The 26146-nt window shown below is 34.6% G+C and overlaps 5 protein-coding genes across 5 annotated transcripts; 2 read left to right on the top strand and 3 right to left on the bottom strand.

The window, feature by feature from the left end:
• Nucleotides 1–1839: 1839 nt before the first annotated feature.
• On the bottom strand, nt 1840–4185 carry LOC127904367 (aconitate hydratase 1-like). Its single transcript, XM_052447594.1, has 2 exons — nt 3581–4185; nt 1840–3491 (listed from the first exon to the last, which is right to left on the bottom strand). The coding sequence occupies exons 1-2, from the start codon at nt 3592–3594 to the stop codon at nt 2894–2896; spliced, it is 612 nt and encodes a 203-aa protein (XP_052303554.1). The 5' UTR covers nt 3595–4185; the 3' UTR covers nt 1840–2893.
• A 267-nt stretch (nt 4186–4452) lies between these two features.
• LOC18105920 (somatic embryogenesis receptor kinase 1) lies at nt 4453–8348 on the bottom strand. The gene is made up of 4 exons (XM_006374594.3): nt 7642–8348; nt 6696–6956; nt 5730–6596; nt 4453–5272 (listed from the first exon to the last, which is right to left on the bottom strand). The coding sequence occupies exons 1-4, from the start codon at nt 8063–8065 to the stop codon at nt 4791–4793; spliced, it is 2034 nt and encodes a 677-aa protein (XP_006374656.2). The 5' UTR covers nt 8066–8348; the 3' UTR covers nt 4453–4790.
• Nucleotides 8349–15720: 7372 nt separating this feature from the next.
• LOC7476757 (40S ribosomal protein S13) lies at nt 15721–17778 on the top strand. The gene is made up of 5 exons (XM_002322378.3): nt 15721–15885; nt 15976–16048; nt 16449–16587; nt 16992–17178; nt 17506–17778. Exons 1-5 carry the CDS (start codon nt 15863–15865, stop codon nt 17537–17539), a joined length of 456 nt encoding a protein of 151 aa, XP_002322414.1. The 5' UTR covers nt 15721–15862; the 3' UTR covers nt 17540–17778.
• An 875-nt stretch (nt 17779–18653) lies between these two features.
• LOC7481827 (chloride conductance regulatory protein ICln) lies at nt 18654–21154 on the top strand. The gene is made up of 7 exons (XM_002322377.4): nt 18654–18885; nt 19007–19130; nt 19788–19902; nt 20043–20102; nt 20233–20289; nt 20385–20479; nt 20860–21154. Exons 1-7 carry the CDS (start codon nt 18719–18721, stop codon nt 20935–20937), a joined length of 696 nt encoding a protein of 231 aa, XP_002322413.3. The 5' UTR covers nt 18654–18718; the 3' UTR covers nt 20938–21154.
• A 946-nt stretch (nt 21155–22100) lies between these two features.
• Nucleotides 22101–24235, bottom strand: LOC7476756 (40S ribosomal protein S20-1). The gene is made up of 4 exons (XM_002321807.4): nt 24095–24235; nt 23498–23627; nt 23273–23386; nt 22101–22476 (listed from the first exon to the last, which is right to left on the bottom strand). Exons 2-4 carry the CDS (start codon nt 23613–23615, stop codon nt 22337–22339), a joined length of 372 nt encoding a protein of 123 aa, XP_002321843.1. The 5' UTR covers nt 23616–23627; nt 24095–24235; the 3' UTR covers nt 22101–22336.
• Nucleotides 24236–26146: the final 1911 nt, after the last annotated feature.

Below are 26146 nucleotides of genomic sequence, written 5' to 3'. Positions count from 1 at the left end.
ATCACTGTTCATACTTTTCAGCATGACATGTCCATCGAAGAACCCTCCTAGAAGAGAATACCAAGAAAGACCAGTACACTATTTGTTTGATTCCAAATTGATTACGAAATAAATTAAAGATTGCTTGACCCATTTTATATTTGATGAAAAAAAATACCCTAGAAAAAGTAGTAGAGCTGTTGTAACTTGTACTCATCAACTGGATCAAATCCAAGAACAATTAATGTCCTCTAATTTTCCTGAAAATAAAAAACGAGAGAGAATATATCATTATCAGTATTTTTTACATTAATAATATTTTAAAAAAAACGAAATAAGGAATTAAGGAAAGGAAAGCAAACCATTTTTATCTGGGAGAACAACGGGAAGCAGGGTTGCTCCAAAATTGGTCACCTTAATTGAGAAATCACCCTTTCTCAGCTCATAAATCCCGTCTTCATTCTTTGCTTGATTAGAGTTAAGATTTGAAGATAATCCTGTTATGATTTACCTAAAATTCTTTAATTATTTCTTTTATTTCAATTCATATTTATTATATTTTACATTTTAACTCGTATTTATTGTATTTTATTGTTTTTCACATTTTATCATCAAACATGTTTAATTATAATAGCTTCATAATCAACTTTTACATCCTCCTATTTCAACAAAATTCATTCTTTTATTCAATAGTAACTCTTTTTTTATTTTTTTTGTTTAGCAAACTTCTTTTTAATTTTATCATTCCACGGTTTTGTTTTTATAGAAATTTGACTTGGTGATTTGCTTACATTTTCTTTGTTTGGTTATTACTATAACAAAAGAAAAAAAAAACATGCTGATATTAGGATTGTCAATTAACTAAAATATCTTGATGTATAATCCTCCAATTTAGGATTCATGAATGAAAAATCTCTTTCATTTACTATTAATAATAATTAGTTGTGCAAATGTAATTAACACGTAATGCAGCTAATAGAGTGGTAGAAGTTGCTATTAATATCTGCTATTTTTAGCAGCAAGTCAAGTCTTACACATTCAATACTTAGCTGTGTCCTTTGAAGGATGAGAAATTCTGATAACATCTGAGATGGAATTTGTTCTTGAGTTTGTTAGGTGCCCACTAACTTCTATATATGGATCCCAGGTGATCAACATTGATATCATTTGTAAATCCCACGTTCAAAATCATTAAAATGATAATGGAAGAAAGAATGCTTACTCCTCGCCTGTTTCTTGTTTACATGATCATCTTCTCTTCGGCTACAGTCTCACCGGCTTCGGCGTTCATGTCATGGTTTCGGAAACGTCCCATGCAGAATGTGACAGTGATCAACGAAATAGAGAGCAGAGCAACCATGATAACTAATTGCAGGACAATATTCTTTGACTATAAGATAAAAGATATCCCTTATGGGGAATCTTTTTCCTTTTCTTTTGTTCCTGATGTGTGGGGGACAACAGCATATTGGTGCAAATTTACTTGGAATGATACAATGTCAAGAAAAGAAGTTTCAGCCGTCCTCTTGGTTTTTGATGCATTGAAAGATGATGAAAAACATTGTGCTCCAGAATGTCGTTGGAGGATCTCATCAACGGGCTATAGATTCTGGGATGGATTCCTAAGTTGGGGAACCTTCTCTGTCAGAAGGTTGAAGTAAACATGATCTAATATCAAGGCATGCATGATGATGATGATGATGTATACATACATACATACATACATACATATATATATAGAGACATTTATTCTTTTTTTTGGCATGAATCATGAATGTAAGGATATATGGATCAATTTCGTGATAGATAGTTAATTTCAGGACAAGGTGTGGTGTGCGATAATTGGAGGATTGGCTGTGCCCACTTCTTTGTAAGTTCTAGCATTTTTTCAAATTCCTCAGATGTCTAGCAAGATTTCACTCATATTGGATCTTCTTAACATTGGCAACTTAATTGTTTCACATGCACATGTATTTGTATTGTTTGAACAATCGTCTGGATGCATGGACGGTCAGGAAATAGAAAGGTAGACAGATCACCATGGCTTTGTCTAAACATCAGATAAGCAGTCATGGCTGCCTAAACTGTAGACGATTAGTAATGGCAGTCCCTTATCCAGTATCAGTAAGCATGGTGTGAAGAAAATGTGGGATCCGAAGGAATGTTTTGAATCCTAACAGGTTATTTCATGAAGCAGTTTATAATACCAGATGTGTAATCATGATTAGCACCAAGAAATTGCAATTAAAAACTGATGCAGTTCTAGTTTAGATTCATCAAGCTGATTTGGACCGTAAAAGATGTCGTCAAGAGACACGAGACCAACGCTCTTGTGAAACCTCGCATGTTGCATTAATTAGAAGCAGATGAATGCGATTACAAGTACGGAAAAGCAATATCCAACACCATAAACATACCAGCACATTGTAAGAACCTCTGGTGGATAATGCTGTTTTTCACATTTACCTTTGCATCATTACAACAGCTGCATGTCCAGATAGCCAAAACATCATCACAGACTCCCATAGTAAAGATAGTTCTCCACACCACCATCCTTTAGTCTCTCACTCCATCTCAAGGAAACAAAAATCCTTTGGTGTTCTCTCTCTCCATCTCAATATGGAAACAAAGATGGTAAAAAATAATTTTGAAAGATGTTTGATTTTATTTTATTTTTTTGTATTTATTTTATGTTCAACATATCATTTATCATTAATTCCTCTTCAAGGTATTCCTCTAAATTAATCATATCATATATAATTCCTCTTCAAGCTTTTCTCGGAATTCTGAAGCATCCCAACTCCCCTGTCCTATGACAACATCTTCACATCTTTTATCAAACTCAAGCAAGTAAAATTGAGTCCATGTAACAACAGAAACAGCAAATCCGAGGCCTTTCAGGTTCCTTTCTCTGCTACTTGCAAGGGTCAATAACATTAGGAGTCTCAACTCCAGTTGGTGTGCTTGAAAGGCTATCAACAGATTGAACATCATCCTCCAACTCCTCTTCATCAAGATGTTCTTCCTCTTCCTCTTCTTCCTCCTCCAAATCACTCCATGTTCCATGACGGAGGTATCTAGTAGCAGGACTATCCTTGTGGATGCTGCCAGCTGGTGAGATGTGATCAGCTTTAATGCTGTCCCCGAAGTTGAGCGAGCAGTAAGCATCATTCACACCATGTGGTCCTGGCGGAGACATCGTCATGCTTTTGAAATATGGTGGCTCATGTATGTATGTTGATTTGGAATCCCAAGCATATAGAGTGCCTGAAGTAACAGATAATTGATTCCACATGGGATTTCCCTTGGTGATTGCCTGATATGTACCCTCGAATATATATATCAGGCACCACACTTGAATGAACAACATGAGCAACTTCATCATTGGACGGCCAAATATTCCTGAAAAATTATCTTCTTTCCATCTTCGGTTTTGGGTCCAGCACTTTGAAATTGTTGTACTTCCAATATAGGAAGCCCAGCTCGAAATAGAGCAGATGCGCTGCCTCCACCTAGCAAGCCAAAAATTTCAAGGAATATGTTTGTTCTGGAGGTTATATTTTAGAATACATAAAATTAAGTGAAGTACAAACAAGCTAACCTGAATACTCCCATTAATAAAAAAAAAAATCCAAGGAATAAAGATGTTCCAAGACCAGCACCGCCATGTCCAAAGGCCCCAACCTTATTGGAACCAACACCCCGTGTAACCCTAAATGTAGTATCTGGGTTTCCAGTGTTGGCAGCAGCGACGGGAGCAGGAGTTGATGAAGCAGGGCAAAACCACGAGCCATATGAATGGTGTGATCAGCTTGCAAACCATGCTATGAAGGGTCCGGTCCATATCTACCATCATTACTACTTCCCTCTATTCCTCTTCTTCCACACCTTTCTTTCCCTAACAATTCATGTTTCCGCCACACCACCAGCTATGCTACCATCTAAGCGCTAAGATTCCAGACAAGATGTCACACCTCGTCCGAAGGTGTGTTATGTTAATATTTTGTGATTGTTTTTTATGTTTCCTTTTAGATTTTTATTCTATTTTCTTCTCATCACCTGCCCATAAGAAGAGAAAAGTCCAATAAATTTGTTAAACCCTTGACATTCTTACTTCAAATAACTCTTATATATAAAATGATTGCATTAGTTCTCATTATTTTAAACATTTGTAGCTAGAAATAATTAATTTAAAAAATGTCGAACTGAGGTAATTTTACCAAGTTTTATAAAAAGAATGTTCTCTGATATGAGGATACCCTTTATTGTCGGGAAAAGAAGACCAAGTTTTATAAATTAAAGGCATGGTTTTATTTGGGGATCATGCAATTTTCGTATAGAAATCATCCCAAATTCACTAATAATATTACTAATCCATTTCATTAACTGAACCCAACAGGCTACCACAGGCAAGTACTAGGTCTCACAAATCACATATATCAATTCGCGAAGCCAATATGAGGGCAGTGGCTCTTATAAAAAAAAACGAACGCTAATTGTATGAACCTTGGGGATGAGAATACATAGGAGTTGCAGCTTTTTTTCCTGGGGCATATCACCTCTTTACAGCAGTATTTCAACAACATGAGGTGAAGACAAATGAAAATTGCCCACCATATTCCATCTCCGGTCTACAAGAAACCGCCATCCATTGACATTTGCGACAAAGTTAGCTAGTCCTCAGCAAGAGGATATCGCAATATAACTAAGAACGAAAGTTCAGTGAGTAGTTAGCTCCACTGCCATTTCTCAGCTTGCAATGTCATATTTGAAAACTTCCTAGGCAACGGTTAAGAAAATACTCGTGGAAACTAGAGACAGCTACTACAGTTACCTAGTTCATGAACAACTGCTTCCGTAGATGGTCTTTCAATGGGAGACTCGTGAGTGCAAAGCCAAGCGATTCTTGCAAGCTTAGCTGCTTCATATTCGAAGAATCTGCCATGGAGATTGGGGTCAATATAATCTTGGAATCTGCATGCATCTGCTCCAAGACGTACCAAGTCAGTCACTTTTCGCTTCCCTGAGAGAACTTGGAAAACTATCACTCCAAATGCGTACACGTCACTTTTGTCTGTGAACCGGCCTGTGGTAGTGTACTCAGGAGCTAGGTACCCCATGGCAGCACTGGTTTTGAGTGCTGAGAACACGATGTCATTCGTAAGAAGGTTTTGCAAGCCAGAATCTGCGAGCAACGGACTGCATCGCTGGTCAATTAGGACCTTTTCAGCAGTGATGTTTTGGTGGATCAGAGATGGTTTGTTCGCTTTGTACCCATGCAAGTATGCTATACCTGCTCAGGAAATGAACAAAGCTTGGTAAAACTTGATCAAAAGAAATTTCTCACTGAAATCCAATACGATAAAAAGAATACAGCTCTATTATCTTTGCTTTCTAGTCAGAATTTTCTGTTGTGTGACAGGATAGCACGTCAAGCAGGACAATGAATCATTAGCTAAGCCTTTGGGTTAAGAAATCAGAGACCATTAATTGCAGATAACCTATTCCAATACTGACTTGCTTATTTTATTAAATGCACCAGCAATGAGCAGGGGGGCAGGAAAGATTAGAAAACGAAGTGGAAATGAAAATCATAGGACATTTTGATTACCATTCCTCCGTAATAATTTCTGGTCTAGTATAGTTTATTTTAATAATCCTTTTCATGGTTTCACACACATTTGAAACTCAAGAACTTCATAGAACGATCAGAAATCAAGAGTCACAAACAACCACAAGGAAAAACTAACCTTTGGCGATACCCCTGACGATTGAAACTCTGGTGGACCATTCAAGCACGTGGCCATCCCCATCCTTCACATCAAGATACCTCAGCAGATTACCATTGGGAACAAAATCATAAATGAGAAAGCACTCCCCTCGGCCCCTTGAACAGCAGAATCCTCTCAACCTCACTAAATTCTCATGCCTCAGTGATGTCAAAGTATTCAGCCCCTTCAAGAACTCAGTCTCCTCTGACTTGCAGCTGTTTTTACTAATGCTCTTGATAGCAACAACAGACCCATCTCTTAAAATTCCTCGGTATGTTGCAGAAAAGTTACTCTTACCCAACAAATTGACCTCCGAGAAGTACTGTGTGGCAGTCTCCACCTCTTCCAAGTTGAACCTGAAACTTTGGAAGACATCCTGGGCATTCCCACTTAAATTCCTGCCATCAGCTAAAGGGTCCCATCCATTAGGATACTCGAGACTGATTAGAGGAGAGCCATTCTTCCTGTAAGCTCCCTTTGCCTGGTCAGTACTTAGGCGGCTATCAGAAACTTCATATGAGCTAGCAAGCTTCTGTTTCCGGCGGCGATACTGGGTAAATGTCAGAATTCCTATGGCTGCCAGTAAAATCGTTATGACAACTGTAGCAACAGCAGCCGATGCGTGATGGGACTTTGACGGGTTTGAACAGTGAGTTTGGTTGCATAGCAACGGCAAACTTGCTGTTTCTGGGATCTCTCTTGGCAGACCATTTACACCAGTTCCAAAGGGTTCGGGTCTGCTTGGATTAAGTTCTGAAGCATTGCAAGCATTCAGAGACACAAACCCAGCTCCACACAATCCCAAGTTGTTTTCATACAGGAATCCATCATTCAATCTCTTAAGAGCTGCATTAAACAGGTAAACACAACATCAAATCAGCAAATCAAAAAAGTCAATAACCAGAAAAGAACAAAAAAAGCACTGTGATTGATAAAGATTAATACCTAGAGGTACATTGCCAGAGAGTGTGTTATTTCGGATATCTAGAAATTCAAGCAGAGGAGCATCGGCTACTTTTGTTGGAATTGAACCAAATAAGTGATTGTAGCTCAAATCTAGCCTCATTAACATCCCCAAACCCCCTAAACTCGCAGGGATTGCTCCAGTGAGATGATTTGACTGCAAAGTAAGAACACTAAGCTTCTCCAAAGACCCCATCTCAGTAGGTATACTTCCTGTGAACTGGTTATAACAAAGCTGCAAAACTACAAAGACAACACAAAGAATTGATAAGCAAAGACACAGTTGATAAGACAAAAGACTATTATCCAATATAAGACAACATAAGAATGATCACCAAGTTTTGATATTTTGCTAGAAGAAAGATGTTAGTATAGTTGCAGAAGCCAACACACAATCAAGTAATATGTTCAAGCTTTTCATGAACTCATATGAGTGAACTTGCAGAAGCATAAATGTAAAAAGAGTTCCAAGCTTTTGGAGTCATAGGAAAAGGGAAATAAAAAAATGGAACTTTTCTAGTAAATAAGCTCTAAATCAGAAATTTGAACAGAAAAAAAATTGAATCTTAAGTTCACATGGTTTTGATTTCCAAGAAATGGGGCATTTCATAATTAGTTCAAGACAAGGATAGCTGTATGAGGAAAAATTGAGAGGCATTATTATCTATCTTTTATGTTTCTTGAAACACCTTCAAAAACTTATAAACTGCATATATTCAGTTAAAGGGAAAGAAAATCTATGTCATGGACAGAGACAGATAGTAATAGAAAAGAATATAACAAAGAGATAATGGCAGTTAGGAGCAGAACATAACAAATAACTTTCAAATTTTTTCAAACAAGAGAGTAACCAAGGAGGCTTTCTCAAAGAAAAACTAGCTAAAAACATAGTAAAGCCCAACTATTTCCACAAAATAAACAAACTAACCTTGCAAATTGGCCATGATTCCAATCTCAGGAGGTATATCCCCAGACAGATTATTCACATTCAAGTACAAATCACTTAGCTCAGTCAAGTTAGCTATTTCTCTTGGTACATCTCCATACAAGGAGTTAAAATGCAAATACAAACCAGTCAAGTGTTTTAACCCAGCAATAGCAGGAGACACCTTCCCGTAAAGCCCTTTTCCTTGCAGTGAAATATTAGCTACTTGACCCTTCTCATTACAAGCAACACCTTCAAATGAACCATCACATGGGCTGCCATTAATGGTCCATGAAGTCAGGTACCTGTTTTCTGGGTCTAAAGCAGCTTTCATATCCATGAGTGCCCCGATCTCAGTATTTGCAAGAACCCAATTTGGCTTTGACAGTAAAAGAAAGAAACCAAAGAGAAAAACAGCAAAACCCATTTCTTGATTTTTCTAGCTCAAAATGTTAGAAGATGACCTTCTTTAACAGGGGTTTTGGACCTGTGGTCTGGTTTTGAGCCCCGTCTTTTTTTTGTTTCTCTACTTTGACAGTTTGTGTTTGTTTTTACATTGCAACAAAGCAAAAGTGACTGACTTCTCTCTCACACACGCTCTTTTGGCATTTGAGCTCTATATATTATCCTGTTTCAGTGTATTGGGCATGGCAAGGAAGAGACAAAGGTGGCAGGGATATCCAAGCTTATTTAATGGAAGAGTGTTGTACTGTATAGGAAAATTCAAAAAGAGATGAAAGTTTGTGATTTTGATTTCTGGCCGTTGGATTGCCTGGCTTTTTTGAATGAGTATGGGATCTTATGGAGGCTCAGTTGCATTCTAGTTGTGATTGGTCACAGTTGTGCTCATCATTCCTTTCAGCTGGTCAAGAAGATGTTGTCATGAGCGAGGGACACACTAAGCTTTTCTATGGTGGGACCAGTAAAGAATTTTAAAATTGTTTTTGAAAAAAATTTATTTATTTATATATTTTTATTTTAAATTAAATTTTTTTAGTATTTTTTATATAATAATTTTAAAAATAAATTTTAAAAAATAAAAAATATATTATTTTAATATATTTTAAAATAAAAAATATTTAAAAAAAAACCCTTATCACAATATAAAACTTCCAAGATTCATCAATAAACTCTTAAACCCCCATTGGAGTTGTTTCATTTTATACCCCAAGACTAAAATTATTTTTTTTGTTTGAAGAATCCTTACAAATTTCACTTCTAATGGTTCAATTTAAGATATAAATTGTAATGATTAATGAGTAAATATATATTTTAATCACCGAGCTAACTTTTAAATTAGAATACTTAGACATTAATTTTATAATCTCTTTGTTTATGTGACTGTGCGGTGCACCATGTTAAGAAACTCCTTTTCTAATATCTATTTTTTTTACTTGAATTTAAAATAAGTAATGATTGAAGGAAGAAATAGTTTTCTAACAGCAATATGTATTCTCATTTATTTATTTTTTGGATTTAATAGTGGTTGCTTTTCAAAATATTTTTTATTTTAAAATATATTAAAATAATATTTTTTATTTTTAAAATTTATTTTTAATTTCAAAACAATAAAAAATATTTAAAAATATTTTTTTACCTTAAAAAAACACTCTGAAAAAAAAAAACATACAAAGAGGCACTTGACAATCAAATTGTAAAGTCCAAACAGTGAGAGCATAATTATTGGAAGTGATTAACACGCATGAGGAGGAAAACAATGGAAACGATTAGCATACATGTGAGAATGTTCCTAATCATTCAATCCTCCCTGTTTAACTTCTTTTCACATTTAATTAATGGCATTCTCAAGCAAGCTTTGACAAATTAATATTAAGTTTAACCTAATCAGAATTAATTCCAAAAACTATAAATTATAAAATTTAATCATGAAAATTTATAGAATTTGATTTTGATCCAAGAAATGAATGGGTCTTAACTAAGATAATTTGTTTTATTTAAAAATAAATTAATATAATATTTTTTTATTTTCAACACATTTAAAAAATAGTTTAAAACAAAAAATAATAATTGTTTTGTCAAACAGTGTTTGGATACCGTTAATAACGCTACCTAAGAGTAATGGTGAGCACCAACCATGCCACGTGGTAATTTATGGCTTGTCAGGTACAGAACTGTTGAGGTTCATGGCACAACCTGCTGTCTAGCAGCAGTCAACGTGGACCAGCCTCCAATGGCAAAGCAAGTTCAAATTCAAAAAAAGCATAATCATGTGTACGCAACCCTAGAGTAGTCCCTAGTAGACCCTCAATCTAATAGGATTGAGATACAAAATCGAGATACAACCAATGGGAGCTCTAGGGTTTACGTTCTTTTCATGGACGGACCCTCATGCGATCACTAGAAATTCAAAAACCATGAATCCATGATTCCTCTTGGGAGTTGGGAGTACTTTATGATCTCTTTCATTGTGCTATGTCAGATGCTGACAACTTTGTCTCAGTGCTAATCTTCTTGTTCTTCAGACTTGGACCCTTCTTCCGACAGATCTTGATTTCTTGGGTTTTTGAGTTGCTTTTGTTCAATGGCTTGTAGTAATTTTGATTTCTTTTTTTAGCAAATCTTATGTTTAGCATTTAGATCTTGTTGAGATAGCAACTAATTGGGAGTGTTTTTTGCTATGTGAAATTGGAGAATAGTTAGTGACTCTGTAGCAAAATCTACATGAATTTCATGGAATTTTACTTATATCTGTCACAAGACTTGTAAAAATGTAACATAGGTTCAACCCTGGTTCTTAAGTTCAGAAGAGCTTGATGGGGTCAACCTAGCGCACCCAGTTGACTCAGACTCGGGATTGATCCCAAATTTTTAAAAAAAAAATTAACTCAGAATGATCAAATTAAAAAAACTGGATTAATCTGCAACTCGATTCATCTGATTAAAATTCAATCAAAAACTCATTAATTATTCTAATATTTTTTAAAAAAAATATCAACTCCAGTTAACATGAAAAGTGATCCGAGTTTAATAACTCTAGAATTTGGCTTCTAGCCCTGTTAAAAAAAAAAAAAAAACAAGATAAAGATTTATCCAAGATAAAAATCATAACAGTGTAGTAGTTGAAGATGTGAAGGTTTTTGGAGAACTTCAACCGGTGCTTCACTTGTATGGACATGGCTAGGAGCTCGAGCCTCTCAAAAGACAAAACCCTGTTATGTTCCACTCCCCGAAGTTCCTATCTTGATCCTTTAAAAGGACCCAAGAAACTAGAAGCCTTCTTCCCCAGAGTTTTTTTACTATTTTTAACACGCTTAAAGCAAAAGAAAACTATGATTCATTTTTTTATAGCCCATAAAAGAAAATTTTCAGGGTTGAAGTGGAAAAACGAGAGAGTAGACGCCAAGATGGGTGGTCCTCATGCATGAGAAAAGTGGTTCCCTTCACTAAGGCAAGATGGTGCTTTCCATGCAAGAACTAGATGCTTCAAGGAATAGATTCTGCCTACCTAGTGAAGGGGTAAAGAAAGTCCACACCATCTATAAAAAAGCCATAAACAAACTCTGTGCTGCAAAAAACAAGTTGGAACAACAATGGAAAAGGAAGCATCCAAAGAAAATCACAAGACAGAGAGCAATAAAGAAAGCTTTTTCTGATGAAAGTTGGAGCATTGCTCGAAAAGAAACTGAAACTAGGAGGACCACAGCACTCACGTTTAAGGCTGTGGGACACCAGCTCAATCAACCATATCATTCTACTTAGTGGAACCTCTGGCACCAGTACTGGAAGGTTACAAATACACAGGGCGCCACTGATCATGCAAAGGTCATGGTTTACATATCTTATTCGAGCTTGTGAATGGCCTAGTCCTGACATAACAGCAAGTCCTCTTCTGCATGACATTCTGTGACCAGGACCGCATGAACCAGAGAGATTATAATGCAAGAAATGGGCCAGCTGAAATGTGAGTTTCAACACTTGTAGAAATGCAGTACCGTGCTTGGTTCGAAGTGTATAAATTGGAGAATATTTTGATGATGCTTGTCCGCTACACCATGTAATTTTACAAGGACATGGAAATGGACGTCTCTCCCTCCTCCGGTCCTCCCTCAGAGAGAGAGATATAGAGAATTGATTGATTCCTCTAACAAAGACAAGCACTTTAGGATCGTTCTGTTCATGATGGAATATCTGGGGTTGCACAATCCATTATCTATCTATAATTAGTTGTAATCCACCGTTTAATTGTTTTTAACTTCGACGTCCCATGTTCTATTAACTAATCAAAATTCTTACATTGATCCATAAAAATATCCAAATCTCGTCTCATCCACCGTTTTATCGGGTCGTGGACCCTTCTTTGGCATACATAATTCTTTCTAGTTATTTTAAAAAATATTATTTGATATATTTTTAAATAAAAAAAATAAAAAAATAATTACTGCCATAACATCAGACAAGGGACATACTATATTAGAATTTGTTGTTGTTTTTTTATGTAAGAGTAGATCTAAGTCCACTAGCTTAGTCTCCGTCCATATTGGACCAGCAATGGCATTGGCTAATGTGCTGGGGGAGGGACAGGGGGGGCTGTGAGGATTCTTTTGCTAGAAAAGTGATGAACAAACTTATTCCTTGGTGTTATTCTTAAAGTGTTTTTGGGAATTTGTTGCCTATCTTATAACTTTTTGTAGAACTTTCCTTGTCTCTTTGCAGAAGCACAAGGCATCTCTTTTTTATATAATAAAAATGGCTTTGTGTTACTTTTCAATCTATTCTTTTATGCATAGGCATGGTTCTTGACTTTTTTTTATTTTTATTATTATGTTTTATGGATTTGTGGTATCTAGCAGTGCTTAGCCCCCCATAACTGTGGGCTTGGAGTTTCTGTGTGGCTGACAGGCTGAGTGTCCAGCAAATTACCAGAGGTAAAGGAGCTGGGGACAGCTTGTGGAGGATAAAGTTGTTCGATTGATGCCGCCAATGGCACGGCCACACAGAAACTCCAGGCCCACACTTATGGGGGGGCTAAGCACTGGTCATGCCCCTCTCCTGATAAAGGTTCACAAGAAATGGAACCATGGCGCCATCTGAGTGGGATTGTTGCTTGCTTGATCTAAGTTTGTGCCAAAACCAGCACATGGAAAGTTCCAATAAGAATGTTTGAAGTGCCTTTAGCTTAACTTTCTGGGTTCTTTCTTCTTCGATACAGCACTGGATTGCCATTGATTCTCTTACGAGGGAGGGATTAAAGCTATTCCTGCCATTTTTTCTGAAGCCTTAAACCACATGAAATTGATTGCCACATTAATGATTGCTTTGTTTTAAAGGGATGCACGTCTTTGTGTGCTGGGAATAAAATTGCGTTGTTTCTACATGTTTTTTAAAAATATATTTTTTAAAAAAAATATTAAATTGATATTTTTTATTGTTTTTTAAGTTGATGTAAAAAAAATTTAAAAAAAAACTGAAAAACAAAATTATTTCAATTTATTCTCAAACAAAAACATTATTAAAATAATATTATATATCATAATAGCAAACATACTATATAAAGATTAACTTTTTTACGGAATTTTTTTCACAACTAATTTTCATCAAATAAAATATATGAGGTCATGAAAAAAATATTTTAATTTATCAAATGAAATTGATCAGAAAAAAGAAAAAACTATAATAATTACTCTGGACATATATGAAAAGATTATAAATGTACATGGAGTTCCATCAAGTTAATTAGAAGGTAACTTTTCCATTTCTGTAACTAAATTAATTGGGTATTTTTATCCATCTCTATTTCTACGAAGACAAAAATCCATTTATATATATTCTCCTGTTTGTTTTTGCGTTTTAAAAACATTTTTGAAAAAATTTAAAATTTTTTATTTTTTTAAAAAAATTAATATTTTTTGTGTTTTTAGATTATTTTGATACGTTGATTTTAAAAAATAAAAAAATATCATTTTAATATATTTTTAAATAAAAATTATTTTAAAAAATAACTACAACCACACTTTTAAACATGGAATGATGCAATTAACATCCCTATGGCTGAGTGATTGGCAAATGGCAACCAAAATGGCGAGTGAACAGTGATCTGATTGCCATCAAAGAAAAGGATGGAGGAAAGCAAAAGTTGTCATTTGGGCTTTTTTTTGGGTCTAAAGTGTTACAAGGCCAAGCCCAGGAAGTTAGGTCCAAATTCCAAAATATTCGATTACATAAAAGAGCTTGAGATTATCAAGACAAATAGACTTTTAGGCCATGTTTGTTTCTCGGAATTCACTTTCCGGGAAACCACTTTCCAAACTTTCCTGTATTTGTTTGCCATTAAAAAAGTTGGTCAACGGAAAACACTTTCCGGTCAACGAAAAACACTTTCTAGTCAACGGAAACACTTTTCAGTCAACGGAAAACACTTTCCCTTTTGGCTGTGTTTGTTTTCCGGAAAGTGATTTCCGGGAAACCACTTTCCAAACTTTCCTGTGTTTGTTTGCCATTAGAAAAGTTGGTCAACGGAAAACACTTTCCAGTCAAAGGAAAATTTGGCTTGGTTTTCAGGAAAGTGTTTTCCTGGAAAATTTGGGCGGAAAACACTTTCCAGAAGTTGTGAAAAATTTAGAAATGTCATTATTTGCTGATTATATCAAATTTGATCCTCAAACTTTTGATTGCTATATATAATTTATTTGAATATTTATTTTTCAATTCCATCTCTTAAAATTTAATTTTTATATTAATTTTGGTCCTTATTTTTATAATTGCTATTTGCTTTTTCCTTATCATTTTTATTGAAATTTTTTATCTATCAAATTTAGTCCTCATTTTTTTGATTGTTACTTATTTTATTTGAAATAATTTATGAAATGTTAATTATTATTATTTTAATTTCTTCACCTTTTATTTTTTTTTAATTTTTTAGATTTGATCTCTATTATTTTGATTATTATTTATTTTATTTGAGATAATTTATGAAATTATATTTTTTTTTCAATTTCATTCTCATTCAACTTTTTAATTTGTAAGATCTGTTCCTCATTATTTTAATAAACTTGAGAAAATAAAACATTAATAAGTTATTTTTCAGCTCATTTTCCATGACATAATCAAACACTGGAAAGTGTTTTTCAACTTATTTTCCATTATACTACCAAACATTGGAAAATACTTTCCCGGAATTCACTTTCCCCGGAATTCACTTTCCAAAAGAAAACTACTTTCCAGCAAACAAACGGGGATGAATGGTTGTATGTATCTTCGGAATCAAATTCACAATGATTTTTAAATAATTATCATTCATACAAGTCTGAAGAGGAAAAAATATATATTAAGCAACCTGATGATCTTCTAAAATGAGATGTTTGGGTAAATATTTGGATAAAGTTTAGTTATTGTCTTGGGATAAAAAAAAACAAAAATGGGAGAAACAAATGAGACATATACTTTCTTATTTAAAAATATAGAAATTTACAGGCAAATTTATTTTATATTTTTATTTTTTTAATTAAATAAGATTTTTTCACACTTCTCTAAAATGGTAATCAAACCCTAATTGGATTTTAAGGTAAATCCCACAAAAATAAAGGTATATATTTGAATAAATTTAAATGATGTTGTTCTAGAGAAGTCTTCTTTTATTCTTGCTTTCACAATGAATTAAGTATTCTCTCAAATTATGTCTTAAATAGGCTATCAAATATAAAAAAATTTATTTATAAAAAAAATTAAAACTTTAATTATTGTTATAAAGATGAGTAAATATATATTTATATCTGTTTGGTATGATGTCTTTATTTGTGTTTAGACGTATTTTAAAAATATATTTGTCTAAAAAATATTAAATTAATATTTTTTTAATATTTTTTTTATGATTTTGATGTGTTAAAATTATAAAATAAAAATAATTATTTTAATATATATATTTTAAAAAACATTATTGAAATAATCCAGATCAACCCAAACAAATACTTATAACTATTATTGACAATGTTCTATTCTATTATGGTCATCATCAGATCCGAAAGCCATGGGACAAGACTTCTTAATTCACCCCAAGCCCAAACAAATAAAGGTCCACATGAAAAAGCTATGGCCCAGACTTTAAATTTCAACCGAGATTTCTGTGAGGCCCATTATTGTCATCACTTATGTATAAAGTGCAAACCCTAGAAATGGCGATAATAAGTAAGCTCTAGGGTTTGCGGCTAGTCGCAGGGGAAGCGAATCACAAACACACACACAGAGCGCCGGCTTCATCACCGTCACCATGGGTCGTATGCACAGTCACGGGTACTATCATTCACTCAAATCTCCCTCTTTCTCTCTTTATGGACATTCTTCTTGGTAAAAAAACTGAACTTTATGCGGTTTGTTTTGCAGTAAGGGTATTTCAGCTTCAGCTTTGCCTTACAAGAGAACCCCACCAAGCTGGCTTAAGATTTCTGCTCAAGATGTGAGTTTTATAAACCCCTTGTCTTTTTTCTCTGTTTTCTTACTGAATCAACCAGTGTTAGAGATTAAAAAGGTGTGAGCTTTATTTTAAAGTCACTGGATTTTTACCTGTTTTTATAGTTTCATAGTTTCTTATGACTCCAGGCCGTTGTAGTTATATTTTTAGCTCATTTTAGACATGGGTTTTCAATCATTAGCTCTTTTTTCAGTTTTACATCGTTGGTTAGTAGGAAAAATTATTAGTTTTTGAAGCTAGAAAACGGTAATGATATTTTTTTAGTTCATTTTAATGGTGGCTTTTTATCAAGTTTTGGCTATGCACTGTAGTTAACTTAAAATCATAGGACATTCAAAGTGGATTGTGATAGAAGGGAGGACTTATTGAGCTGGTATGGTTCCAGGTTGAGGATAACATCTGCAAATTTGCAAAGAAGGGTTTGACTCCATCTCAGATTGGTGTCATTCTTCGTGACTCTCACGGTATTGCTCAGGTCAGGAGTGTTACTGGAAACCAGATCTTGCGTATCCTTAAGGCTCATGGTACGTGTCTCTTTGTTATTGTTGGGATTTTGTTGTTGATATGTTAATGTAGGCAATTTTGCTGCTTTTTGAAGAGGGATAAAATCCATGTTTTGATTCTATTTGGTTGTTGGGAAATGTAAGCAAATGGGATTAGTGGAATTGAGTGCTTTGTTTGTCAAAGGAATGGAACTGAAGTTTTTGTTCTGTGTCTATGCATGAATGTTATTTCAATCATCCTTAAGCAAATGGATATAAATTGACTTTGGTTCAGCTTTTTAACTCCTGTATTTTAAGGAATTGATTATATTTGATCTATTAATTTGTGCTGATGATTGAAATCCTTATCAGCAAGTGAGTGCTGCTCTCATCGAGCCTCTTTTTTGTTGATGTTTTGATTGTTCTGTTGGTATTTGTATGTTTAGGTCTTGCCCCTGAAATTCCTGAGGATCTGTACCACCTCATCAAGAAAGCTGTTGCCATCAGAAAGCATTTGGAAAGGAACAGGAAGGATAAGGATTCCAAGTTCAGGTTGATCCTTGTCGAGAGCAGAATTCACAGGCTTGCTCGCTACTACAAGAAGACAAAGAAGCTTCCTCCTGTCTGGAAATAGTAAGCCCGTTTACTTTTTCACTACTCAGTGTTTGTGCATGGTAGCCTGCAATTTTAGTTGGCAGCACCCCATAAACTCTCTGAGGTGTAGTTCTTCATCTGTGATCTCAGTTAATACCTTGCTCCGTTCCTTGTAGTTCCAGTAAGATTATGACCAAAGCACTCATATTTCAATTGAAATTTTGAATTAGTATCCTGCTCCCAGTCTTTTTACCAACTTTAATCAAGATTTCAAGCTGTCTGCAGGGTTTTTTCATAGTATAACTCACTTTCATCGTATGCCTATCCACTTAATATTCATAGTATAACTCGCTTTCTGTCTTGCAGCGAATCATCCACTGCCAGCACGCTGGTGGCTTAGACATAGTTATGTATGTGGCACGATTTGGTACATCCTGCATGGATGGTCTTCGCGTGTGGGACTCCGTCATAGTTCATAAGCATTATTATGATATCATGTTAGCTGGGACAAAAGATGGAGTGGATCCTAGAACATAAATTTTGCTTTAAATGTTTGTTTTGGCGTTTGAGATTCTGTACTCCGTGTATCCTTTAAGTATATTTTGTGTTTTGAGCTATGAAATTATCTTTTAAACATAATTGATTTGCCTCAAACTGCCTATTTGGGAGACGGTGGTTGTCTCCCAAGTCTCCAATGGAAGATAATCATTTCTACAACTGGGTTTGAACTCGAATTTCGAAACATAACGGGAATTAATGATTACAATTTGAACTACGAGGACACAGATCACCCCAGAGCATTTGTTGGAGCTTGGAAGGTAGCAGAAGCAGGACTGGAACCGGCATAAAGCTCTATTTCTTCCTTTTTGTCAAAATCAAGATAGAGTTATAACATGAATTTGCTCTTTGAATCCTGGCTCAAAATCAAAATCAAAATCAAAATCAAAATCAAATACAATATTAATTAAACCAGATTTGACATTAAACATGTAAAACTTGATTGAATCAAAATAAAGTTATAGCATGAATTTACTCTTGAATCTTGGCTCAAATGAGGATTGAATTCCCTAGGGTTTTAGTAACTTGATTGTTTTGACAGGATGAATATATTTTTCTGGTAACTTGGAAGTTGATCCAATAATTTATTAATCTAAACTTTTTTTTTTTAATCTACTTTTTTATCAATCTAATAACTATAGATCACAATGTCAGTTGTTTGGAATTGCATGAAATTTTGAATTTTTTTATTTAAAATTAATTTTTTATGTTGATGGATGTTTTGATATATCATATCAAAAATAATTTTAAAAATATATATTATTTTAATATATTTATAAACAAAATAATAATTTATCCCAACCGGTCCTAGACTCAGCTGCCTCAGGGCTCAGAGTGCATCTAAGAAAAACCGCAATGGTAAAAGAAAAATAGAGCGTCTTCCTGGGCTTTAACCACTAAAGGTTCCATCAAAAGCCCATTAATAATAAAATATAACCAAAACCTCCATAAAACCCTAGATAAACCAGGTGAAACCTTTACAACAAAATATCAAACCCAGACAAAAAAAGAAAATAGAAAAATGGCACCAGGTCTAAGACAATTCACCGAGAGAAGAGGAGACGGTGCTGGAGAACCAGTTCTTGACAGCGACAATGGCGAGGACCTTATGTATGTGCAACCAGGAGTTTCCATTGTCATCGGCAACCGGTCCCCTGAATCTCAAGGCACTGTTTACATCTCCACAAAGTAAATAAATAATACCAACCCATTATTGTTTTTCCATTTTTTTCTTGGGAATTTTGTTTCTTTTTTGAGCTTATGATGTTTTTGTAGTAAAAATGGAAGTGCTGTGCTCTTTTTATTGCAGGAAAGTTGTGTGGTTAAGTGATGTGGATAGGACGAAAGGGTACGCAGTTGATTTCTTGTCTCTTTCACTTCATGCAGTTTCAAGAGATCCTGAGGCTTACTCTTCTCCTTGTATCTATACTCAAGTAAGGTTTTTGTGCTCTTCTTTTGGATTAGACTATGATGTTTTAAGGAGTGATTTTGGTCATAATTATGGTACTGATGCAATAATTCTATGTTGGATTGAGTTTAAATGCTATTGAAATTAACAGTGAGTTTTGTTTTTTGGGTTACGTGCTGTTGCAAGTTGTGTGTGTGCGTGTGTGTGTGTATTGTATACTGGTGTGTAAATATGGGGTGGTGGATTTGTATTGATCTTTTTGTATCATGTATATTGTATGCTGATATTTTAAATTAATATTTCTTTATCTTTGATATATAGTGTAATGCTATAAGTTTGCTGGTGTTTTAATTCATCACTATTATGATACTTGAAGAGAAGTAATTTAGTTTTGAGGGAATCCAATGGTGGATGGTAGCAAAGGCTATTGTTTGGTTCAGTATGAGAGGGAAATTTATTTCTTTCTTTCTTGGGCTGTTGCTACTTAATTTTGGTTGTAGATATATTGTTAGAATACAATATGAGGCCATAAATTTGCATTTAACTTTGAATTAAGCATGTAACTGCCAGGCATTTTCAGCATTATAATTTTGTTTGCTTCCTTATGGTGGTGTCTCAAGTAGTTAGTTCTGGCGAGCTAATTAGTGCATGGTGGTTCTGATTATTGTTGTTTTGTTTGAAGATTGAGACTGGAGAGGATGGAAATGAGTCAGAAGACTCGGATTCAGAAAGTAGTGATGCTTTAGACTTGTCGAAAGTCACAGAAATGAGGCTTGTTCCTTCAGACCCTGGCCAATGTATTAATGCACTCCTTTTCTAATGGATTTATCATATTTAATATTCCTGTCATGTAACTGCTTTACTTATTCTTGCATCACGTTTGGTATAGATTTGATAATTGAAGATTAAATACTTCCTTTTCTTTTTTGGTTTTTAGTGGATACTTTGTTTCAGATATTATGTGATTGCGCTGAGCTAAATCCTGAACCAATCGAAGGTGGGAGCTGGCACTATTGTTGCAATTGTTTTAAATGGATGGTTTCTATCTTGATTTTTCTTTTCAGTACTTGCTATTATTCTCCACTGCATTGATACCGATTCATATGTGTTTGATGATGTTTATTTAGACAATGAAGAACACAATTGGATCTTTAGTGCCAACCAACTGGTAGACGAAACTGCTGGTAAGGGATTAGAGCAGTTAGCATGGTACCTTCAGAAAAATAGTTTTGTTTCAAGCATACTGGCCCTATATTTTGTAACCTATTTTTTTCTACAGAAGGGGAAGATTCTGAATGGAATTTCTCTCAAAATCCATCAAGTTCAATTGGTCATTCAAATGGGGATCATGACCTCGCTCGTACAGTGCTTGAGGTAGGCTGGTTAATGTTCATTTTAAAATGCACTTTAAGTACCATATTGATGTTTAATATATCCATAATATGGTACTTAAAGTGCATGCTAAAACAACAAGAGTTTGTTTTCTTTTCAACATTTGCTCTTCATATGGTTAAACTTGAGAACTTGTTATATATCCAGGCAAATATTTGATGACACTATTTTTCAGTATGCTGTGTGTTATTGTGTACAGTATGAATGTTTAAAGTTTTGGGATGTTCTCGGTGACTGTGCTTGTGTTGAAAATGGGATATTTGGATTGTCCCTAGTTGTAGTTTGTGCTCCATTTTAACTCTCACTGGCTTCTTGTAAATCTTGATTATCTTATAGTGTTAATGCAAATGATGTATGTGCAGCTCCAGATCAATGATAATCGGTTTGAAGATGCAGAGGAGATGGAACATGAAAATGACAGTGATGGTGGCCATCACTGAGTTTCCCTTTGTCGAACATCCAGTGGTTGCATATTTATGCGCATTTTCCTCTTCCACGCCCTGAAATTTGCTACATTTGTAAATTTGTTCTCTAAATATTCGATGATTGGCTGGAGGGGGGAGGATTGCTGTCCTTTCTTATGCAACTTACCTTCTAACATCGGGTGGTGTATTGTCAAGATTTTTAATGCAGAATTACATGGGATTAATGTGTTAATTAGCATTTATGTATTTTACAATCATTGGTGATTTCCTGTTGCGGCCTTGCTTGCAAAGGGAGATGCTAGTCATACCTAGTCTCCAGGGGCATGTCTTTCTCCTGTTTGTATCTAAGGGCTGAGGTTAAGAGGTTATTGCAGTCAACCACCAGTGGCATGGTGTATCTCTTGTTTGTGTCCAAGGAAGAGAAATTAGAGGTCATTGCTGTCCACCACCAGTGGCGAGGGTACTGATAACGGTTTTGTTTATTCCTCGGGCATTTTACTCTCTAACTAGATGAACTCTTAGCAAGTGAAAGAGATGGAAAATGAGATTTCTAGTCGAGGAAACTAGTTTGGAGAAATTAACATCTCCAAACAGTAGTGATTACGCGTAGGGGGTATATAGTAACAGTTATTTTTTAAAAGTTTTTTATTTGAAAATATATTAAAATAATATTTTTTATTTTTAATATCAATATGATAAAAAATCATTAAAAAAATAAAGATTTTTAGAAAAGCTATGTAGAACTTCCAAACAGCTGTGAATCTGTGTTGCCAAACCATTAGACAACATCAGATGATATGGATTACCATCCACTGGCAATCACAAATATGGCTGTCCCCAGGCAACAAATTAGTCATGAACCCATCTGCAAGATACCATAGTTCATAGCAAAGTTTCATGTACGTAACATTGGGGCACAGCTGATCTTACATCAGCCCGCTGAACAAGGAGAGCATTTTATTTCATCAGACAAATCAAAGAATGGAGTAGACAACACAAGGGCAAAAGTGTTGACTGGATAACGCCTACCAACAATACTTGGAGCATAAAACCATGTGCGTGCTTCTCCTACTAAGTTTAATTTCGTTCTTTTCAACACAAGTTGCCAAATTTATTCCACTTAAAAACGAAACAAATTCAAAATAAAATCACTTTAGAATATTGCAAGAGACAACACCTGAGAACACTTGGAAATCATAACATTTCATAATGAAATAAGGAAACAAAATTCAATCTCCATTACCGAATCTTTAACAACATGGTATGGAAAAAGCACATACTAAATTAACCATACAGGTATTCTTTTCAGTCACAAGGGCTGATAAACTGTCTTTCAATCAAAAAGATCTGAGGGAGCAAAGTGTTCTGGTAAACTAAACAAAACAACAGCCCCGAAGAAGTAAGCAGCATCTCTCTAATCAGCAATGGTAACTTCAACCTCAACACCAGGTTCAATTGTGATAGAGGTGATCTGCTTAACAACATCAGCAGAACTGAAGAGATCAATTACACGCTTGTGGACACGAAGCTCAAATCTGTCCCATGTATTGGTTCCTGAAAGCAGATCAGAAAAATTATATACAAGTAATTTATTTTAGCTGAACAGGTATGGTAGTAAAAGGGAAGATCAACGACTTGAAAGAAATGACAGATGAACCAAATAGAAAAACGTAACACAACAAATTTCAATTTTTAATGGCGTCAAAAAAGACAAATAGCACATATGTTTAAGTGAGGGAGATTCATTTCTATCACATGAACCATGAAAATCATTTTGAAGCAAATATTAATTGGAAACTCCTGTGCAAACATTACAAAACCAACCAGCATGGTATAGCCCATCCCCCTAGTTCCAATGCTCAGACTAGAACACCTAGAAAATTAAATTGGCAACATTTTAATCAATAGGCCCCTTTTCCCATGCATTAACCAGTTAATACTACTGGATATGACTGCGCAGGGAACACAAGCTTGCGATTGATTACTTCATTGGTCCTAGAGGGTAACAAATAACAGAGCTTATCTATAAAGAACAGTGATGTTTCTGCCACTTCTCTATTTCACCCTCAAACCATTCTTATCAAATGAAACAAATAATTGTCAAACATTACAAAAAGAAAATATGTCGATAACAAACACTTGGAACTCATAAAGCGAGTGATGCATGATTGAAGAAAGCATGAACAAAAATCAATACATAAGAATATTATGTCATGGGAAAAAAGTGAATTTCTAAAATCCGAAGGTTGCATAACTGTGTAAATAGCACATAAAAGAAGAGAAAAAAACAAAATGGCACACACTACATATTAATCGAACCATGATTAGTCAAAGCAGTTTGAGATAATACCTTCACCACAAGGGGATTTCCTGGTGGTAATGTTAAGAACCTTGGTAGGGATTCTCACTGGTCCCTTGACCCTCAGTCTCTTATCCTTGGCACCACGAACCAAGTCAGTGCAAACTATCAGTAACACAAGCAAAAAAAAATCAGAACAAAAAGATACAACTAAAAGAAACAAAATGGGTCTCATCAATAACAATCAGGTTGTAAAATAGGATTTCAAGAATAGACCTTTCTCAAGGTTTTTGACATTCTTGGAGGAAAGAGTGATCCTGATCTTGTGAATCTGCTCCTGGGCCTCCTCCAAGCCCGGCTTCTGCGCCTTCATAGCTCCATAAGCTGCTGCCATTTTCTCCGTTCGCTTTTTTATCACAAAAACAAAACAAACGATGAACACAAACCATTCAATATCACACATCTTTACTTTATATTCATTAAAAATATACCAAAAACATTAACACTTTAATTTTTATACCGTTTATCTATCTATTTACACAAAAAATGATTCAATTTTCACATATGAACTATCAAATTTTGAACTTATCATGCTGCATAAAGCAAAAATGGGTTTCTAGTTCTCGAGCTCTTAGTCTTTAAAACAAGAAATTATTCTTTTTTTTCTTATAAACTAGCAGATTTTGCAGTTAATCCACATAAATAAAAAATGGGTTTTAGCTGAAATCAACTAACCATGCATTAAAAATCAAAAACATAAACTAATCAAAGTGATTATTAGTCTCACAGTCATAGATCTGCGTTAGACTTAAAAACTATTTTACTTCGCAGTAAACATCAAGACAGCAGAGCTACAGAGGTGAATAAAGAGACCTGAGGGAGAGTGAGAGGGGTGGAGGTGCTGGGGCAGCGACGGCTTTCTCTGTTTAGAGCGATAGATAAATGGAAATAATGATGGGAAAAATTTAGGGTTGTGATATATATGTAGCTGTGTTCAACTAGGGTTAGGGTTTTTGGTAGTGGGCCGGGTAGGGATAAGAGACTAACCCTCTTTTTGCTAGTATTTTTGTTAGGCCTTTTAGACCCATAAATTTGGCCCATTAATTTATTTAACATAGAAAGAATCGACCATTTTTACCACCATCCTTCTTCTTTTTTCCTTTTCAAATTTCATTAGTATAAGGAAATAATTTTTAGAGAGTAATTACAAGTGATTCAATGGAGATAACAAGGATGCTTTGAATTGTAATTTCATAAGTAAATTATTTTAGCACTTAAATTGGATTAGGATTGTATTTTGAAGCCTATTTTGATTTTTTTCCCCTTTAAATCCAGGTTTTGAGCAAGTAAAAAAAACAAAATTTTGATGATATGAAGGTGTGAGGTAAGAAATACCTCACCTGAAAATAAAATATAATGTAACATATATATATATATATATATATATATATTGGAAATAAAGAGATGAAAAGTTATTTCATTTTTATAAATTAATATAATATTTCAAGTTATATTTTACTTAAAATAATATTATTGAATCAATATAAATTTGGAGCAGCCCGTACGGGGTCGAGCAAGATTTTTAAAGAACCCGCGTGGAATTCTAGAAAAATATCCAATAAAATATTGGCCCAATATAAATTACATGAATCTATTATTATAAAAAATAGATCTCAACGTATTGTCTAGACCAATAAATATCGGACTTGGATGCGTGACCAGCCTATTTTGGGGCAAGCCTGGCACCCCAGCTTCGCATGCACCCACCACATGGAGTAACACGCCCAACAAGGGCGCTGGCGTGTAGCTTAGAGCCGCAGGTGTTGGGCAACAAACATAGCAGGGCTCTCAGCACCCACCCAGCACCCTAAGCCCATTTTGTTATTAGGTGCAGCCAGCAAATTGAACCCATTTGTATTGGGCCAAGGCAGCAAATTAAGCCCATGTTGTTTCAAGGTTTTTTTTCCTCCTTTAAATTTGGATTCATCACTTGCATACGGATCTTTCAAGATTTATACTCGAGAAATAATTAATAAACTAATTGCATCAATCAATTTTCCTAATTTCATTTTGTCAATAGACATTCTCATTCGCTGATGGCCCGAGGACTGACAATACAGGAAAGGGGAAGAAATTAGATTCACACAATTTCAGCAAGTCACGAGCACTCCATGGTTGATAAATAAAATACTCACGTAATTGGTAAAAAAACAGAACAATAGCATGAAGGGGGAAGAAAATAGATTCACACAAATTCTCAACCTTTTGTATATTTATTTTCACGTAGAAATTAATGTTACCATTACTAAGATTATCAAAAAAAAAAATACGAGAAAGGGTATCGTTCAATTTATTCACTGATCTGTAAGATATCGGAGGAAATTAAGAGCAGTGCTAGAAATGCATACTGTTGATGCATTCAAGAGTTATGGTGCTGATATGAAAGAGTGGGTGAGATGAAGAGTTCAATGTCAAATATCTTGTTTTGTCTGATTTTAAATATTCTAATATTAGTTCTCTGATGATATTTAATGTAGTATTATTCGTGATTTGCTGGAAAAGCATATTTGAAATTTATCCGAGAAAATGATAGCTTGGCTTTCAACTGTATCAACGAATATAACAAGATTAATGAACATTTAAATTAGATTTGGAGTATATCACTGTAGTTTATTTTTTTCTGGTTTTAAATAGTAAAAAAGTATGATTTTAAAGATGTGAAATCAGATAAGATACTCTTATAAAATATATAATAATATCTGTGAATTGCTTTTTTTATCAAGATTATAAAATTATACTCGTAAAAATTATTATTCTACCTCTACTTTTAACTACATAGATTATGAAAATAGACGGTTTCTAAGATTGTATAATTCTCGAAATGAGGAAGAGAAAAGAGGCCTATAAGCTAGTATAATTCTCGAA

The sequence above is a fragment of the Populus trichocarpa genome, chromosome 15 (assembly GCF_000002775.5).
Source record: "Populus trichocarpa isolate Nisqually-1 chromosome 15, P.trichocarpa_v4.1, whole genome shotgun sequence".
Taxonomy (NCBI): domain Eukaryota; kingdom Viridiplantae; phylum Streptophyta; class Magnoliopsida; order Malpighiales; family Salicaceae; genus Populus; species Populus trichocarpa.
Note: the sequence above shows the minus strand (reverse complement) of the source record. Positions and strands in the feature narration are given on the sequence as shown.

Excerpts from the sequence above, each read along its gene's own strand:
- LOC18105920 (XM_006374594.3), bottom strand. The coding sequence starts at position 8,065 with ATGGGTTTTGCTGTTTTTCTCTTTGGTTTCTTTCTTTTACTGTCAAAG. Across the intron at positions 6,957-7,641 it reads AATCATGGCCAATTTGCAAG|TTTTGCAGCTTTGTTATAAC; the intron begins GTTAGTTTGTTT and ends TTGTCTTTGTAG. Across the intron at positions 5,273-5,729 it reads CGTCAGGGGTATCGCCAAAG|GTATAGCATACTTGCATGGG; the intron begins GTTAGTTTTTCC and ends TTTCCTGAGCAG.
- LOC7476757 (XM_002322378.3), top strand. The coding sequence starts at position 15,863 with ATGGGTCGTATGCACAGTCACGG. Across the intron at positions 15,886-15,975 it reads GGTCGTATGCACAGTCACGG|TAAGGGTATTTCAGCTTCAG; the intron begins GTACTATCATTC and ends TTTGTTTTGCAG. Across the intron at positions 16,588-16,991 it reads GCGTATCCTTAAGGCTCATG|GTCTTGCCCCTGAAATTCCT; the intron begins GTACGTGTCTCT and ends TTGTATGTTTAG.
- LOC7481827 (XM_002322377.4), top strand. The coding sequence starts at position 18,719 with ATGGCACCAGGTCTAAGACAATTCACCGAGAGAAGAGGAGACGGTGCT. Across the intron at positions 19,903-20,042 it reads TCCTTCAGACCCTGGCCAAT|TGGATACTTTGTTTCAGATA; the intron begins GTATTAATGCAC and ends TTTGGTTTTTAG. Across the intron at positions 20,480-20,859 it reads TCGCTCGTACAGTGCTTGAG|CTCCAGATCAATGATAATCG; the intron begins GTAGGCTGGTTA and ends ATGTATGTGCAG.
- LOC7476756 (XM_002321807.4), bottom strand. The coding sequence starts at position 23,615 with ATGGCAGCAGCTTATGGAGCTATGAAGGCGCAGAAGCCGGGCTTGGAG. Across the intron at positions 23,387-23,497 it reads TGTCAAAAACCTTGAGAAAG|TTTGCACTGACTTGGTTCGT; the intron begins GTCTATTCTTGA and ends TGTTACTGATAG. Across the intron at positions 22,477-23,272 it reads GAAATCCCCTTGTGGTGAAG|GAACCAATACATGGGACAGA; the intron begins GTATTATCTCAA and ends ATCTGCTTTCAG.